The sequence below is a fragment of the Saimiri boliviensis genome, chromosome 1 (assembly GCF_048565385.1).
Source record: "Saimiri boliviensis isolate mSaiBol1 chromosome 1, mSaiBol1.pri, whole genome shotgun sequence".
NCBI classification, from domain to species: Eukaryota; Metazoa; Chordata; class Mammalia; order Primates; family Cebidae; genus Saimiri; species Saimiri boliviensis.
The window spans coordinates 124,087,697-124,103,497 of record NC_133449.1 but is presented as its reverse complement, the minus strand read 5'-3'; the positions used below and the strand labels follow the sequence as shown (position 1 = coordinate 124,103,497).

At 43.6% G+C, this 15,801-nt stretch overlaps 1 protein-coding gene across 1 annotated transcript in view; it reads right to left on the bottom strand.

The window, feature by feature from the left end:
* The window catches only part of ABCC11 (ATP binding cassette subfamily C member 11), a 70,721-nt gene that overhangs the window by 50,841 nt on the left and 4,079 nt on the right, over positions 1-15,801 (bottom strand). Inside the window, exons 2-6 of the mRNA XM_039475862.2 lie at positions 15,332-15,472; positions 13,997-14,133; positions 10,124-10,282; positions 6,447-6,594; positions 4,763-4,996 (exon numbers count right to left, since the gene is read on the bottom strand). Coding sequence (XP_039331796.1) covers positions 4,763-4,996; positions 6,447-6,594; positions 10,124-10,282; positions 13,997-14,133; positions 15,332-15,430 — 777 coding nt within the window. The 5' untranslated portion in view covers positions 15,431-15,472. The remainder of the gene's footprint in view (positions 1-4,762; positions 4,997-6,446; positions 6,595-10,123; positions 10,283-13,996; positions 14,134-15,331; positions 15,473-15,801) is intronic.

The following is a 15,801-nucleotide window of genomic DNA, read 5'->3' as shown; positions in this document are numbered from 1 at the left end:
TGCCTATAATTCCAAAACTTTGGGAGGCTGAAGCAGGAAGATTGTTTGAGGCCAGCCTGGGCAACATAGCAAGATCCCAGCTCTAAAAAAAAAAAAAAAAAAAATTTAAAAATTTGCTGAGCATGGTGATGCATGACTGTAGTCCTAGCTACTCAGGAGGCTTAGAGGGGAAGATTGCTGGAACCCTGGAGGTCGAGGTTGCAGTGAGTTATGATGGCACCACTGCACTCCAGCCTGGGTGACAGAGTGAGAACCTGTCTCAAACAACAACAAAGTCATCCCAGAAGTAGTAGGTAATCTTGGGTCCTGGAGTTAAACTGCCCCAGACTTGTCATTTACTAGCTGTGCAACCATAGACAAGTTATTCCACCTGTCTGTGCCTCTGTCACCTCATCAGTGAAATGGGAATAATAATACAACCTGCTTCCTCATGTTGATTTGAGAACGGTGCTAGGTAATATATATATATAGGACTTCATTGGGGCACATTGAAAGTACTGTAATTATGATTCAGCATCACTGAAAAAAAATGATGTGCTTTGGCTGGGTCCCCACCCAAATCTCATCTTGAATTGAAGCTTCCACACTTTCCATATGTTGTGGGAGGGACCCAGTGGGAGGTAAGTGAAAGAGGGGGACAGGTCAATCCCATGCTGTTCTCATGGTAGTGAATAAGTTTCACAAGATCTGATGGTTTTATAAGGGGGAGTTGCCCTACAGAAGCTCTCTCATTCTCCATTGTCTGCTGCTGTGTAAGATGTGGCTTTTGCCTTCTGCCTTGATTGCGAGGCCTCCTCAGCCATGTGGAACTGTGAGTCCATTAAGCCTCTATTCCTTTATAAATTACCCGGTTTTGGATGTCTTTATCAGCAGTGTGAAAATGGACTAATACAATTAAGGATGATCTATCTGTGCTAACCTCTGGAAAGCTCAGTCACAATAGTATCATTAATGTAAAAACTCCCCACAAAGCTTTGTTCCACATTTTCTGTTGGCAAAACCCAAGAGGAGGACACTATGTAGAACATAGTACCATTTACAGAAAAATACACGAACACAAAATCCAATGTTTTCTATGGATAACTTGCATGTGTACCTAAATGAACTAGTTTTTTTTTTTTTTTTTTTTTTTTTTTTTGGTGTTGTTGTTGTTGTTGTTGTTTTTGAGACTGGGTCTCACTATATTGTCCAGGCTGGAGTACAGTGGCACAATCTCAGCTCCTGCAACCCATGGCTTCTAAGCTTAAGCCATCTTCCTGCCTCAGCCTCCCAAGTAGCTGGGACCACAGGCGCATGCCACCGTGTTCGGATAATGTTTTGTATTTTTGGTACAGGCGGGATTTCGCTCTGTTGCCCAAGTTGGTTATGCACTACTGAGCTCAAGCGATTTGCCCGATTCAGCCTCCCAAAGTGCTAGGGTTCTAGATGTGAGCCAGCTCATCCAGTCAAAAATGTGCTTTAAAAGGCCTGAGTTGCTAACGGTGCTAACCTCTGGGCATAGGGGAAGAAACTAGTACTAAGGCAACTTCTATACTATTTTATTTTGTTTCCAAGGGGAACATATTCAGATCTTTAAAAAAAAATAATTTTAGTGCAAGAGAAAGGACAAAGAAATGTTTTTAAGTAAAAACAATTATTTAAAAAATTAATGTAGGCTGGGCACAATGGCTCATGCCTGTAAGCCCAGCACTTTGGGAGGCCAAGGTGAGCAGATCACCTGAGGTCAGGAGTTTGAGACCAGCCTGACCGACGTGGTGAAACCCTGTCTTAAAAAAAAAATTAATGTAAAAATAAAACGTAGGCTGGGGGCTGTGGCTCATGCCTGTAATCCCAGCACTTTGGGAGGCCAAGGCAGGCAGATCACCTGAGGTCAGGAGTTTGAGACTAGCCAGGCCAACACAGTAAAACCCTGTCTCTACTAAAAATACAAAAGTTAGCCAGTTGTGGTGGCACACACCTGTAGTCCCAGCTACTTGGGAGGCTGAGGCAAGAGAATCGCTTGAATCCAGGAGGCAGAGGTTACAGTGAGCTGAGATCCTGCTATTGCATTCCAGACTGGGCAACAAAAGGGCAACTCAAAAATAAATATATAATTTTAATTTAATTAAAACGTATTTAAGCAACTGCCTAGAAATCCTTATTTCAGAAATTACTTCATCTACACTCTCAAATGGACCACTTTGTTTCACACGTCTATGAAAATGTTTGAGGAAACTGGATTTTGCATACAGTAGGTGCTCCGAATACACAGAAAGGAACCAAGCTAGGCCTCAGTGCAGGGCTCCGAAGTGAGGCAGGTGAGTGCCAGGGTTGAAGACCTGGACTCTGCAGCTAGGCATTGTGTCCAAATTCAGGCTCCAGCACTTAGCAATCACATGACCTTGTACAAGTTACCTTTCCTTGCCTCCGCTTCCTCCTTTGTGATAACGGGGACAACAACAGAACCTGCCACACAAGACGGACGTTAGAGGACTGGCCAAGCCAATGTAAGTAATGCGCTTGGAGCCATGTATGGCTAAAATTCAGTTAGGGGTGTTTACGATGACTTTCCTGAGACAAACAGGGAGATCCTTTAGCTGTCCGTCAAAGTGCAGGACAGTGGAGCTCAAGGCCTAACGGAAAGTAACACTAGTTGTACAGCTTACACATGTTAACCACTACCCGATGCCTACATGCTTTATATGTACAAACTCACGGAATCCTACGAGACGACAATCCTACGAGGTTGGTTCTATTATTACTCCACAGCTTCAGAGAGGCTGAACAAGTTACCTAAGGCCACAGAACCAATAAACCGGTGAACAATGATAAAAACCATCATGATTCCAATAAATACCTAATGTTTGTTAGTGCTTGCATTTATGGAACGCTTCTACTTGATGGCAATGAATAATTCAGCAGATGTTTTTGGAACATCTGTTCTGTATAATTGAGGTACTGGGCCTTTTGAGGGACAGAGTGGTGAATCTGAAGTGGTTTATGTCTTTGAAGGGGGCTCATATTAGTAAAGCAGCCAGATTTGCGCAAAAAGAACTGCCAATGCTTAGCAGGGAACGGCAGCAGAGGATGAGGTTTGGAGATCCCCTTATGGAGGAGAGGAAAACTAAACCAGGTCTTGAAGGATGAGTGGGATTTTTAAGGGCTGAGGGTAGGCGTGACATGAAAGCCACCAGGAGGTGGACATGTCGGCTGTATTTGGGGACTGGAGGTTAGCCCAGCCTGGGATGAAGTCAATCTAGGGCTCAAGGAGATGACTTGGAAGAGATGAGGCTGGAAAGGGGCTAATGGCAGATCACAAAGAGGTTTGGCTTAAAGGAAAGGAGACAAAGCAGTGTTGCCTTTTCCAAAAGTAAAAGTATTTGTTTCAATATCAAAGTAACCCACAACCCTCGAGGCAATTGATAAACCACAGAAAAATGGAGAAATTGCAATGAAATAGATAAAATCCCTGTATTCCCCATGACTGTAGGTCATAAGTTGGGGTATCTTCCTCCATTTCTGCCAATGCTTGTTTGTAAAATATTGTGAGAAAAATTAAAAAGAGCAAGAACGGACAGTAACAATGACCAGGCAGGCAAAAAGATTCCTTTTTGGCGGATAAGGAAATTGAAACTCTGAGATGTTAACTAGAATTGCTTTTCCCTAGAAGACTTCCCTAAGCCATCAAGTCTTCCCATACCCTCACCCTCAGGTTGGCTGAGGGGATGCACTTTCCAACTTGCTTCAACTTGAGATTCGTCTTTTTGTTCAGGAGCCTAGAATCTGGCTCAGAATAGGCCCCAGTCACTATCTGGTGTGTGTGTGTGTGCACGCACACATATGTGCGTGTGTGTGTGTGTGTGCGCGCGCACACGCGCGTTTGAGACAGGGTCTCATTCTGTTACCTAGGCTGGAGTAGAGTGGTGTAATCATAGCTCACTGCAGGCTTGAACACCTGGGCTCAAGTGATCCTCCTGCCTTAGCTTCTCAAGTTGCTGGGACTACAGGTACAAACCACCACACCCGGCTAATTTTCTTGTTTTGTTTTGTATTTGTTTTGAGGCAGGGTATCATCCGTTGCCCAGGCTGGAGTACAGTGGCATGATCATGGTTCACTGCAGCCTTGGCCTCCCTGGGCTCAGATGATCCTCCCACCTCAGCCTCCTGAGTAGCTGAGTCTACAGGCATGCACCACCATGCCCAATTTTTTTTTTTTTTTTTTTTTTTTTTTTTTTTTTTTTTTTTGCAGGGTGGGAGGTAGAGATCGGGTTTTGTCATGTTTCCCAGGCTAGTCTCAAACTCCTGGATTCAAGCAATCCTCCTGCCTTGGCCTCCCACAACTGGGGTCACAAGGCATGAGCCACTACAGATGGCGGATTTTTATTCGTGTGTGTGTGTGTGTGTGTGTGTGTGTGTGTGTGTGTGTGTATGTGTGTTTCTTCTTTTTGGTACAGACAGAGTCTTTCCATGTTGCCCAAGCTAGTCTCGAACTCCTGACTTAAGGAATCCTCCTGCCTGGGCCTCTCAAAGCTCCTACTTGTTGAATGAATGGATAAATCCTCTCTAGTCTCTGAATGTAAGTGGCATTTCCTGCATTATTGTTGGCCTGCTTTCATGACCCAGAGGCAATTGTTGATGGTTATCCACACTCAACCTAGGAATTATTTCTTTTCTCTTTCTTCTTCCTCTCCTAACCCCCTTTTCTCCCTCTCTTGGGCCCCAGGGCAGTGATGTCTGGAGGAGTAGGGAAGTCGTCCTGGAATTGGCAGTCCCAGTCACCTACCTCTCCCGAGGTGATGTGCATTAGAGACTTAAATTGAATGAGCTTCTCAAAGGCAAAGGAAGAAACAGCTGCTCGGAACCTGATGGCTGTGCGCTGGTTGATGACCCAAGTGGAGCAGAAACTCAGAGACTTCACACATTCAAGGAAAAAAAGGGCTAAGCAGAGTCCCACTCCATGGACAACATTCCCCGACTGCTCTTCTGAATATTCCAGGATCTTTGGTACAATCAATGTCTACAAGGAAATGGAAGTTTGGATCATTCAGACTGCCCTCCAAAAACATGTTTGATATTTTGTTGTTGGAAGAAGGGTTGGAAGGTCTGATTCATGCTGGGGATTTGTTGAAGGATCAAAACTGACTTAAGCACAATCCTGCTCTCAAGAAAGTTACAGTGCATTTGGAGGAGACTTAGGAGTTCAACCGAGCCAGTTCTGAAACCTTAGGTGGCTCTGCCCCGGTCCTGACAGGAGACTGGGGCCTACACAAAATGGTGATTTAGGAGGTAACAAAGTGGCTTTACAAAAGTATGGGCAGAATTTGGGAAATCCAACAAGGCCTGATGGAGCACCACAGAGCTGGTGATAGCAGCAAACAGTGGCCCCCTTAGGCCTAAGGGACAAAGGCAGGGAGAGGTTCTGGGGCACAGAAGGGGTTAGGCACGCAGAGAGGGTCGGGACAGGAGCTCTGGTCACCAGCCTCCAGGGACAGGGAGGGAGGCCACCCAGGGAATACTATCCTGACCTCATCTTCTCCCTCCCTCCAGTCTCTCCTATTGGAATCTCCCACTAGTCAACCCCAACCAGAAGCCAGAGAGCAGTGGGGACCCATTAATGTGATCCACCCTAGGGGCACAGGGCAGGGTGGAAAATGATGGAGAGTGGATCTAGAAGACCCAGCACCTGTCACCCAACTCAGGTATCTTCATTCTGTCATCGACTGCTGTTTCTTCCTGATTTACATTCACCTCCCCTTAGCTGGTACCAGTGCCTCAGTTTTCTTCTGGGAAGACTCCCAACTCCCCTGTTGCATGCAGTCTAGACTGGACTGTCAATCAAAGTGCCCCACTTCTTCTGGTCAACCGGTGATCATGTGACCCCAGCTGGCCAATCGGATTCTTCCTCTGATTTGAGCCTCTTGGGCTCAGGAACTGGAGAATAATGGGAAATAGAGCCCATTCATCCCAACCATGGTACCTGGAGAAGACCATTCTTTGCTGCTACCTGCATTCCCAGAGTTGCTCAAGCATTTCTCAGAGGAGCTAACATGTACTGAACCAGGCCATGTTCTAAGTGCTTTATATTCTTATCTCATTTAATGTTTCCCTATGAGGCAGCTCTCTGTTTTACCTGCAACGGTTTCCATAAGGTCTACACCTGAGGTCGGCAATGGATTCCATGAGGAAACCAAGGCACAGAGAGGGTGACTATACTGCCTGAAGTTACCCAGCAGCTAAGTGGCAGGGACATGGTTTGAACTCAAGCGGTGGCTACAGGGCCACTCCTTGGTGGTTAGCTACCCCTAACCACTATGCTCTACTGCCCTCAAAAAGTCTTCATTTTCTAGACAGCAGCTGAAAGACAAATGCATCCCCAACTCCTGGCATGGCCTTGAACATGCCCCCATTTCCATTTCTAAACCTCTGAAGCCTAGAGTCCCCCAAGCCTCACCAAATCTGCCACTTACTGGCCCGAGGACAGTGGTAATGCAGAAGCAGAAACTCAGAAGCATATCGAAAATCATCCTTGTTCTCTGGAACCTCATCATCACCCGAAATACTGAAGCTTTTTCAATCCCTCGCCTTGAGACTTCTTCTTCCCAAAGGCGGCGAAGCCTTGAAAAGAGGAAAATGGAACAGGTGGAATCTCTTTGTATGTGACACCAAAACATCCTAGTTCTTGCTAGCCAAGAGCTTTGTTGCTGAAATTTTCAAACATAACAAAATAGAACAAAGTAGGAATCTTCTGAGTACTCATCCCCCCCCCTTCCAGAATTAAAAACGTTTGACACTTTTGTTTCATGTCTCCTCCCTTTGTCTTTTGTTTCCTGGAGGATTTGAAGCAAATCTCGGTCATCCTATCATTTTATCTATAAATGCTTCAGTATGTATCTCTTTCAGATAAGGCCCTTTAAAAAACTGTAGCAACAAAGCTGGGCACAGTGGCCCATGCCTGTAATCCCAGCACTTTGGGAGGCCAAGGCGGGTGGATCACTTGAGGTCAGGAGTTCAAGACCATCCTGGTCAACATGGTGAAACCCTGTTACTACTAGAAATACAAAAATTAGGCATGGTGGTGTGCGCCTGCAATCCCAGCTACTCGGGAGGCTGATACAGAAGAATCACTTGAACCCAGGAGGCAAAGGTTACAGTGAGTCGAGATTATGCCACTGCACTCCAGCCTAGGCGACGGGAAAAAAAAACACACACGCACATGGTAACAATAAAAATAACACCACAGTAACAATAATTACTTAATGGCATTTAATGCCCAGTCTGCACTGAAATTTCTCTAATTATTTAAACATGTCTTTATAAAGTTAGTTTCTCTGAATCAAGATCCAAACAAGGTCCACACATTGCATCTAAAGGAGAAATCTGATAGCGCTCTTGCGTTGCATTTTAATCTGTAAGCATTTCCCCTTGTCTGCATTTCTATGCATGTATTTGTTGGAGAAACTGATTTTTATTCATCCTGTTGGATCTCCCACATTCTGGACTGAACTGATTGCATATCCGTGGTGTTGTCTAACATAATCCTTGATCCCCTGTGCTTCGTAATAAACTGGTCATTAGACCCAAGGCTCACTGAAATCCAGAATTCACGCCATTTGGGAAAAAAATGTAAGAGGTGATGTAGTGTACTTCTTGTTGCCTCACATCAGAAACTGTATGATGTCTGGTTCCCACCTTAGGAATGTTGGCGTGTGTCAGCCTGACTCCTTCATTATCAAATTCTCCAACACTGATGACCACTGCCTAGTGCCACCTCCACTAGTGCTGGAAAAATGGAGTTTTCTAATTCTTCCATTCCTCCTGTATTTAATAGTTTGGGAAATATAGTCAGACTTTATCTTTAAAACAAAAATAAAAATGGAGTGATTGGCCCAGCACAGTGGCTCACGCCTGTAATCCCAGCCAAGCTGGGCGGATCAAGAAGTCAAGAGATCGAGACCATCCTGGCCAACATGGTGAAACCCTGTCTCTACTAAAAATAAAAAAATTAGCCAGGTGTGGTGGCACGTGCCTGTGGTCCCAGCTACTCGGGAGGCTGAGGTGGAAGAATCGCTTGAACACAGGAGGTGGAGGCTGCAATGAGCTGAGATTGCACCACTGCCCTCCAGCCTGGCAACAGAGCAAGATTCAGTCTCAAAAAAAAAAAAAAAAAAAAAAAAAAAAAAAAAAAAAAAAAAATGGAGTGATTGCAAAATTGTTTGTGAACAAACATTGTGAGTAATGCAATTAAAAAGAGAATCAGTGAACTGGAAGTGAACAGAAGGAAATCAGGAAATCATATATTCACAATGGTTAGAGAAGAACAAGCAAACTCACATTTATTTAGCTGGTTACCTACTAAGCATCAAGCATTTTTCCAGGTACTTTATTATTATTATTATTATTTTAAGATGGAGTCTCACTCTGTCACCCAGTCTGGAGTGCAGTGGCGTGATCTCGGCTCACTGCAACCTCTGCCTTCCAGGTTCAAGTGATTCTCCAGGTACTTTAAAAATTGAATGTATTACCTCTTTTGTTTCTTGCAACAATCCTATGAAGGACCATGAAATAAATTTATGATCCACTATTTTATACACAAAGACACAGGGCCCAGAAAGGGAAACTTGTCTGATATCACAGTTGGTAAGAGATGAGAACCTGACCAATATTTGGCATTATCCAAAAAGTGTTTCCTGGAAACACTTCTTTTTTTCTTGCCAAATAAGTCTGAGAAGCAATGGGTTAAAGTTTACCCATTTTCTATATTCCATGTGAAAATATGTGCCTTCTGGCTGGGCGCGGTGGCTCAAGCTTGTAATCCTAGCACTTTGGGAGGCCAAGGCGGGTGGATCACGAGGTCGAGAGATCGAGACCATCCTGGTCAACATGGTGAAACCCCATCTCTACTAAAAAATACAAAAAATTAGCTGGGCATGGTGGCGCGTGCCTGTAATCCCAGCTACTCAGGAGGCTGAGGCAGGAGAATTGCCTGAACCCAGCAGGCGGAGGTTGCAGTGAGCCGAGATCGCGCCATTGCACTCCAGCCTGGGTAAGAAGAGCGAAAACTCCGTCTCAAAAAAAAAAAAAAAAAAAAAAAAGAGGCTACTTTGAAAATATGTGCCTTCAATGTGCTCAGTTGCTTTATAAATCTCCGACACCTGGCTGTAACACAACATTTCAGGAACTCCCCTGATCACTAATGGCTCTTTTTGGGGAGGCTCTTAGGAGACTATAATTTCCAGAAAGCGTTTGGAAACTTTTGTTTTCCACCTGGTATCTCTCATGAAGCACTAGAGGTAGGAACATGAATACGGGACCTTTAAAACCATATAATCACATATTCATATTCTCCCACTTTTGGTCCTCATATTAATTTGTGTGGTGGGTGGTACGAGAAATTTAATCACACCATTAGTTAGTGGTGGTTTGAGAACTGGGAGACTGGGCCACTTGCCCAAATGTCTCTGTTGTCACTCAGTGTCACTGTTGAATGCCTGATCCAGAAGAGAAAATGAAAAGGGACTAGAGGTGGTCATTTCTAACTTTCTTGGGCCAGGCATGGTGGCTCACGCCTGTAACTCCAGCAATCTGGGAGGCCGAGGCAGGTGTATCACAGGAGGTCAGGAGTTCAAGATAAGCCTGCCCAACATGGGGAAACCCCATCTCTACTGAAAATACAAAAATTAGCTAGGCATGATGGCAAAGGCCTAATCCCAGCTACTTGAGATGCTGAGGCAGAAGAATCACTTGAACCCAGGAGGCAGAGGTTGCAGTGAGCCATGATCATACCTCTGCACTCTAGCCTGGGTGACAGAGCAAGACTCTGTCTCAAAAAATAATAACAAAAATAAAATTTAAAAATAAAAAATAAATAACTTTCTTGGGTTCACAAGCCTTTCGGTAAGTCTGATTAGAAATGTGAATTCTTGCTCCAGAGAAAGATCTCCAGCCCATATATACAAAATATCCATACCATTTTAGGTGATTCATGAACCTCAGGTTAGGAACCCTCACTTAGTGTGAGGCTTCTTCTTACAGGAAGAGCCAAGTCTGTAATGGTCCCTCCCTACCACCCTTAAGCATCTCTGGTCATCATCCCACCAAGAGACAGTCTTTAAACTGTCCATTGGCTTGCCCATTACAGCTTCACCTTTGGACATTTTTGTCTGAGGCATCATGGACTGACAGTTGCGGGATGCTGTTCTCATCTAAGCGATTCTGGAAGCCTCGGATCATGAATGGGGTGAGCCATGAAACGGTGAAGTAGGAGAACAGACCAGCATCGTCCAAGGGATTGGGGGCAGGAAACCTAGCAGAGGGGCCACAGGGATAAGAATGAAGTCAGGATCAAGATTTTGCAAGGATGAATGATAACTATGGAAAAACACAAGAGAGTCACCTAGATCTACACACAAGCATGTTTTCATGACTCTTACTTGTAAGCAGAAAATCATAAACAACAAAAATACCCACTAACTGAGGAATTATTTAAACGAAAAAGAGAGAAATTATGATCTACCCATACTATGAAATGCAACGTAGATGTTTTGTTTTGTTTTGTTTCAATAGGGTTTGTTTACAGGTAGAACACAGGAAGAGTTCCAAGCAAGAACTAAAAAAAGGCAACATGCAGATTAAAAACTCAGTGTTGGCCAGGTGCGGTGGCTTATGCCTGTAATCCCAGCACTTAGGGAGGCTGAGGCGGATGGATCACCTGAGGTCAGGAGTTCAAGACCAGTCGGGCCAACATAGTAAAACCCTATCTCTACTAAAAATACAAAAATTAGCCAAGTATGGTGATGCACACACCTGTAATCTAGCTACTTGGGAGGCTGAGTCACGAGAATCACTTGAACCTGGAGACGGAGGTTGCAGTGAGCTGAGATCATGCCACTGCACTCCAGCCTGGGAGACAGAGTGTGACTCTGTCTCAAAACAAAAAAAATAAAATAAAAAAATGCTTAGCATTTTTTTTACATATATAAAAAAGGAAGAAAGGACGGAAAGCAGACAAATAGTATGTACATTTATATCAAATTTCTGATAGTGGTTGACTTTGAAGAAGGTGTCAGAGTTGGCAAAGGAATAGGAAGAGAGAGTCTCATGGCTTTCATTCTCCTGTGAAACTTTTGCAAACAATAAAATTGAATACATACATAAATAAAGATGTGAAGGTATTATCTTTAAGAATAATTTACAGGCCGGCGCAGTGGCTCACACCTGTAATCCTATCACTTTGGGAGGCCGAGGTGGGTGGATCACCTGAGGTCAGGAGTTCAAGACCAGACTGGCCATCATGGTGAAACCCCATCTTTATAAAAAAAAAAAAAAAAAAAATTAAATTCTGCCGGGCGCGGTGGCTCAAGCCTGTAATCCCAGCACTTTGGGAGGCCGAGGCGGGTGGATCATGAGGTTGAGAGATCGAGACCATCCTGGTAAACATGGTGAAAACCCCGTCTCTACTAAAAATACAAAAAAAAAAAAAAAAACTAGCTGGGGGTGGTGGCGCATGCCTGTAATCCCAGCTACTTAGGAGGCTGAGGCAGGAGAATTGCCTGAGCCCAGGAGGTGGAGGTTGCGGTGAGCCAAGATTGCGCCATTGCACTCCAGCCTGGGTAACAAGAGCGAAACTCCATCTCAAAAAAATAATAATAATAATAATAATAATTTACAAATATCCAAAATGATTAAATTATGGTGTTGGGATTATGTGTCATTTTTCTACTTTTTTTTTTTTCAAAATTGTTTTTAAGATTATGTGTCCCAGTGGGAAGAAAATGCAATTTGAAAACAGTCTTGAGAGAAAGATGGGAAGATGAAAATGCCAAACTTACGGGATTTCTTTTTGCGGGGTAGGGGAGAGGGGCTATGACAACTTTTCTCCACCCTTTTATATCCTCACAGTACTGGGCTGTGAGTTCTTGACAAGGCTGGCCACATGCCCTTACCAGGGATACTGGAGCAAGGAGTGGGTGAGGGGAGGGCAGGAGATCGTACCATTTGTGATCACAAAAGATAAGGCGAGATCTGTGAGCCAGTGCCAATATCTCAAAGTCCCAACAGAAACAACGTATTTACTTAAAATGGAGTTACCCAGGTGAACAAAAGCACCAAGGTTCTTTGTTCTTAGTGGAGATAACATCAATTCAATACAGTCACAATGCAGCTCGTATTGACAGAGGCTCAGATTTTAAAAATGGGAAAACAAATTCAGTTTGTTGATAGATAAAATCTTAAAAAACATGTTGGAGAGAAGGGAAAATGAGAAATACAAAATGAACTTTTGGTGATGAAAAGCTAAAGAGTCAGACTAGCAGAGCGTTAAGGTCTTGTCAGTAAATGACAGATGAGCATGTGTATGCTTACGGGAACGTGATTCTGTACATCCCCTGAAAGCAAAGCCGTAGTAAGTTAGAAAGCAACTTGGTCCTAAATTATAAAGTATTACTATGTTGCTTTAGTATTTATTACAATAAAAAGGTTTGAAATATAGCTGTTCTTTATGCATAAAATACACAGAACCATCACTTGCTAGAAAAAGAAACAAGAACAAACTCATATTGAATGGCTGTTTCCCTATTGCAAAGATGTCTCAATCTGAATTTATTTGGCTACACTAAAGAATGTAGTATGCTTAGCTTTCCATTTGCATGATGTGTGGTATGGATGATATTTTCAATTGGAAAGTTCATTTTACATTATTTTTACAGGGAAGACTGTTTTCAGTTCTTTTGATATTATACACAGTCTTTTATGTAATCTACTGGCATATGTTTTGTTAACTGTTTAATGACTGGATATTTCCCACCAACTTTTGAAATAAAAATGAGTGTTTTATATTTGTACAACATTTTAAAATCTATTTAAATTGCCTGGCCAGGTGTGGCAGCTCACATCTGTAATCCCAGCACTTTTCGAGGCCAAGGCAGGTGGATCACTTGCAGTTAGGAGTTCGAGATCAGCCTGGCCAACGTGGTGAAACCCATCTCTACTAAAGATATAAAAATTAGCCAGGCATGGTGGTGGGCATCTGTAATCCCAGCTATTTGGGAGGCTGAGACAGGAGAATCACTTGAACCTAGGAGGTAAAAGTTGTAGTGAGCTGAGATTACACAACTACACTCCAGCCTGGGCAACAGAGTGAGACTCCGTCTCAAAAAAAAATTAAAATGAACAAACAAAATTGTTGTGTGACTTTTTTTCTGTTAAACATGGAAAGCAATTTGGAGATGATTGCATTAACCTATGATCGATTCGGGGAAATACACTGAATTTCTTTTATTCTTAAATTTAAGGCTAACATCCTAGGGCTTTCCTGTGGCTCCTAGCTACTCTTATAACCAAGGCCGGTATCCTTAACGTGGCCTTTGAGAACCTGCCTGATCCTCTGTCATCTGCCTGCCTCTGCAGCTTCACCTCATGCCACATCCACACTACACAAGATTCTCCAGAGACACTGGCCTCCTTCTTTCTCAGTTCCTGGACACGTCACACTGTGTTCCTTGCACCTCCAGGTAAGGCTGTCCCACACACTGTTCCCCGATCATTCTTCTGCTCTTGCTGAGGAAATTCTTGTTCCCCATCTAGGAGTCACTCAGCTTAAGCCACTCAGAACCTATCAGGTTGTCACCATTCTCTTGCCCCTCAAAACTCGCATACTTCCTCACAGCACCTTTCTCAAGCAGCTTGTAGTCACATTCATTTACAGGTTTATTTGCTTATTGTCTTTCTCTCCCACGTGAGGTCCATGATGGCAAAGGTTGCCTCTGTTTTGCTCACTATTCTTCCCCTGTGCTGTAGCACAGTGCCTGGCACATGTAGGTGCTCAATGATCCTTTCTGAATGAATGAATAATGAATGAATGGCTGTGATGATGGTGCCTCCCTGATGTGCCTCAGGCTGCTCTGAAGGGATTTGGCTCTGTAAGGACATAGTTGTGCAACCTTTGGGAGAGGTCTAGTTGAGAAGGTTGGTGTTATCCTGGTGGATACAGCCTTCCTTCCCTCCCCTAGTCAGGACTCACCTTGTTTTGGGGCGGAAGGGAATCATGGTTCTCCAGGCAGCATCATACTTCCCCCACGGTGGGACACCCACCCTCCCCAGGGCCTCAGGATTTCTCTCTTGCTGATTCCAGGGGCCATATGGGACAGTGTAGGTTTTCTTGGAAAAGAGAAACAAAAGAGCATCAGTTTCAAATCTCATAAATTCTGTCCTGAAGGAATGTTGGACCAGACGCTCATGCTGAGATAGATGTTTCCACACCCTGCTTTCGAAAGAAAGGTTTCCATACCAGGAAAAAGCAGGGGGTCCAAGAGTCAGGGCAACTGGATCCCAGCATGCACTCTGCCCTACATTTGCGAGTGAGTCTGGTCAAGTCACTCTTATGTCTTTGGATTTTTATCTTACAGTAAATAATTTAGACAGGAACAAAGTGTGCCACAATTGCCTGCAGAATGAGAGACCAAGTCACTCACTGAGGTTAAATCTACTAAAAAGAAACCAATAAGTAAAAAAGTCATCCTGAAATACCATGTTTCCCTTTTGACAACTAAAATAAAAGGACAAGTAATTTTTAGGATTTCATATAGAATAAATAATACTATTTTAAAAGCACATCAGGGACTAACAGAAAGAGATTCAGATTAATAGTTACATCAGGTAGGGAGAATTGGAAAATGAGATGGGGGAAGACCAGTTGCTGCATGTGATTGTCAAGGTCCAAGCTGGTGTGTTGGTGATGGGTTTGCAGATGCTTATTATTATTATAAGTAAATGCATAGATAAATAGATAATAGATGATAGAGATAGAGATAGATACAATTTGATCTCTATACAATCTTATGCATAGAGATATGCATAAACCATGAAGATGTGCCATGATGATGGATTATAATTGAGGTAGTTTTGAAAGCCTGAGGTCCATTTGAAAAAAATCAAGGGTAGCTGAGTGGCGTGGCTCATGCTTATAATCTCAGTGATTTGGGAGGCCAAGACAGGAGGATTGTTTGAGGCCAGGAGTTCAAGACCAGCCTGGGCATCATAGGAGACCCCTGTTTATGTGAAAAAAAATTAAAATTAGCTGGGTGTGGTGGTATGTGCCTGGAAGTCCCAGCTACTCAGGAGGCTGAGGTGGGGGAATCACTTGAACCCAGGAAGCTTCAGCCTGGGTGACAAAGCAAGACCCTGAGTCAAAAGAGAGAGAGAGAGAGAGAGAGAGAGAGAGAGAGAGGAAAAAAGAAAAAAAAATCAAGAGTAAATAAATATGGGACAAAATTGTTTGACCTTGTTTAACTATGACCATGGAGAATATTCTGCCAACTCAATTTCCTGGGGTACTGATGTTAAGAGATCTACTTACATAACTAAGTCCTGAAACCATGTCATCGCCTATGTCCATGCCAAGATTCACGAGGCCACCAGAAGAGTTGGGCACCCAGTATGTCCTCTTCCTAGTCATTTTCAGTTCCTGCCAATTCTTCGTTTCCCAGAATCAGAGAATCTGAAAAGACAGCAGGAGTTAGAAGCAGCTTAGGTCCAGCCTTGAGCAGCCAGGAAAGCGGGCATTACCCTGCAGGGAGCACTTTGGGGTCCTGCAGAGGTTTGGGTCCCTGCTTTTTCTTCTCTTTGGCATGTGCTTGATCCCTCTTTTTAAACATCTTCTCAGGCCTCAGCCCCAAAACACTTAGAGAAATCTTCTCTAACCACCTCCATAACCTACTCCTAACACCACACCACTGATCCTAGCCAATTTCCTTTGGTCTATCAAAGCCCGGGTCATAAAATCATGCTTCTTGCTTTATCGCAGTCTGTAATTGTGTATTTGCTTGA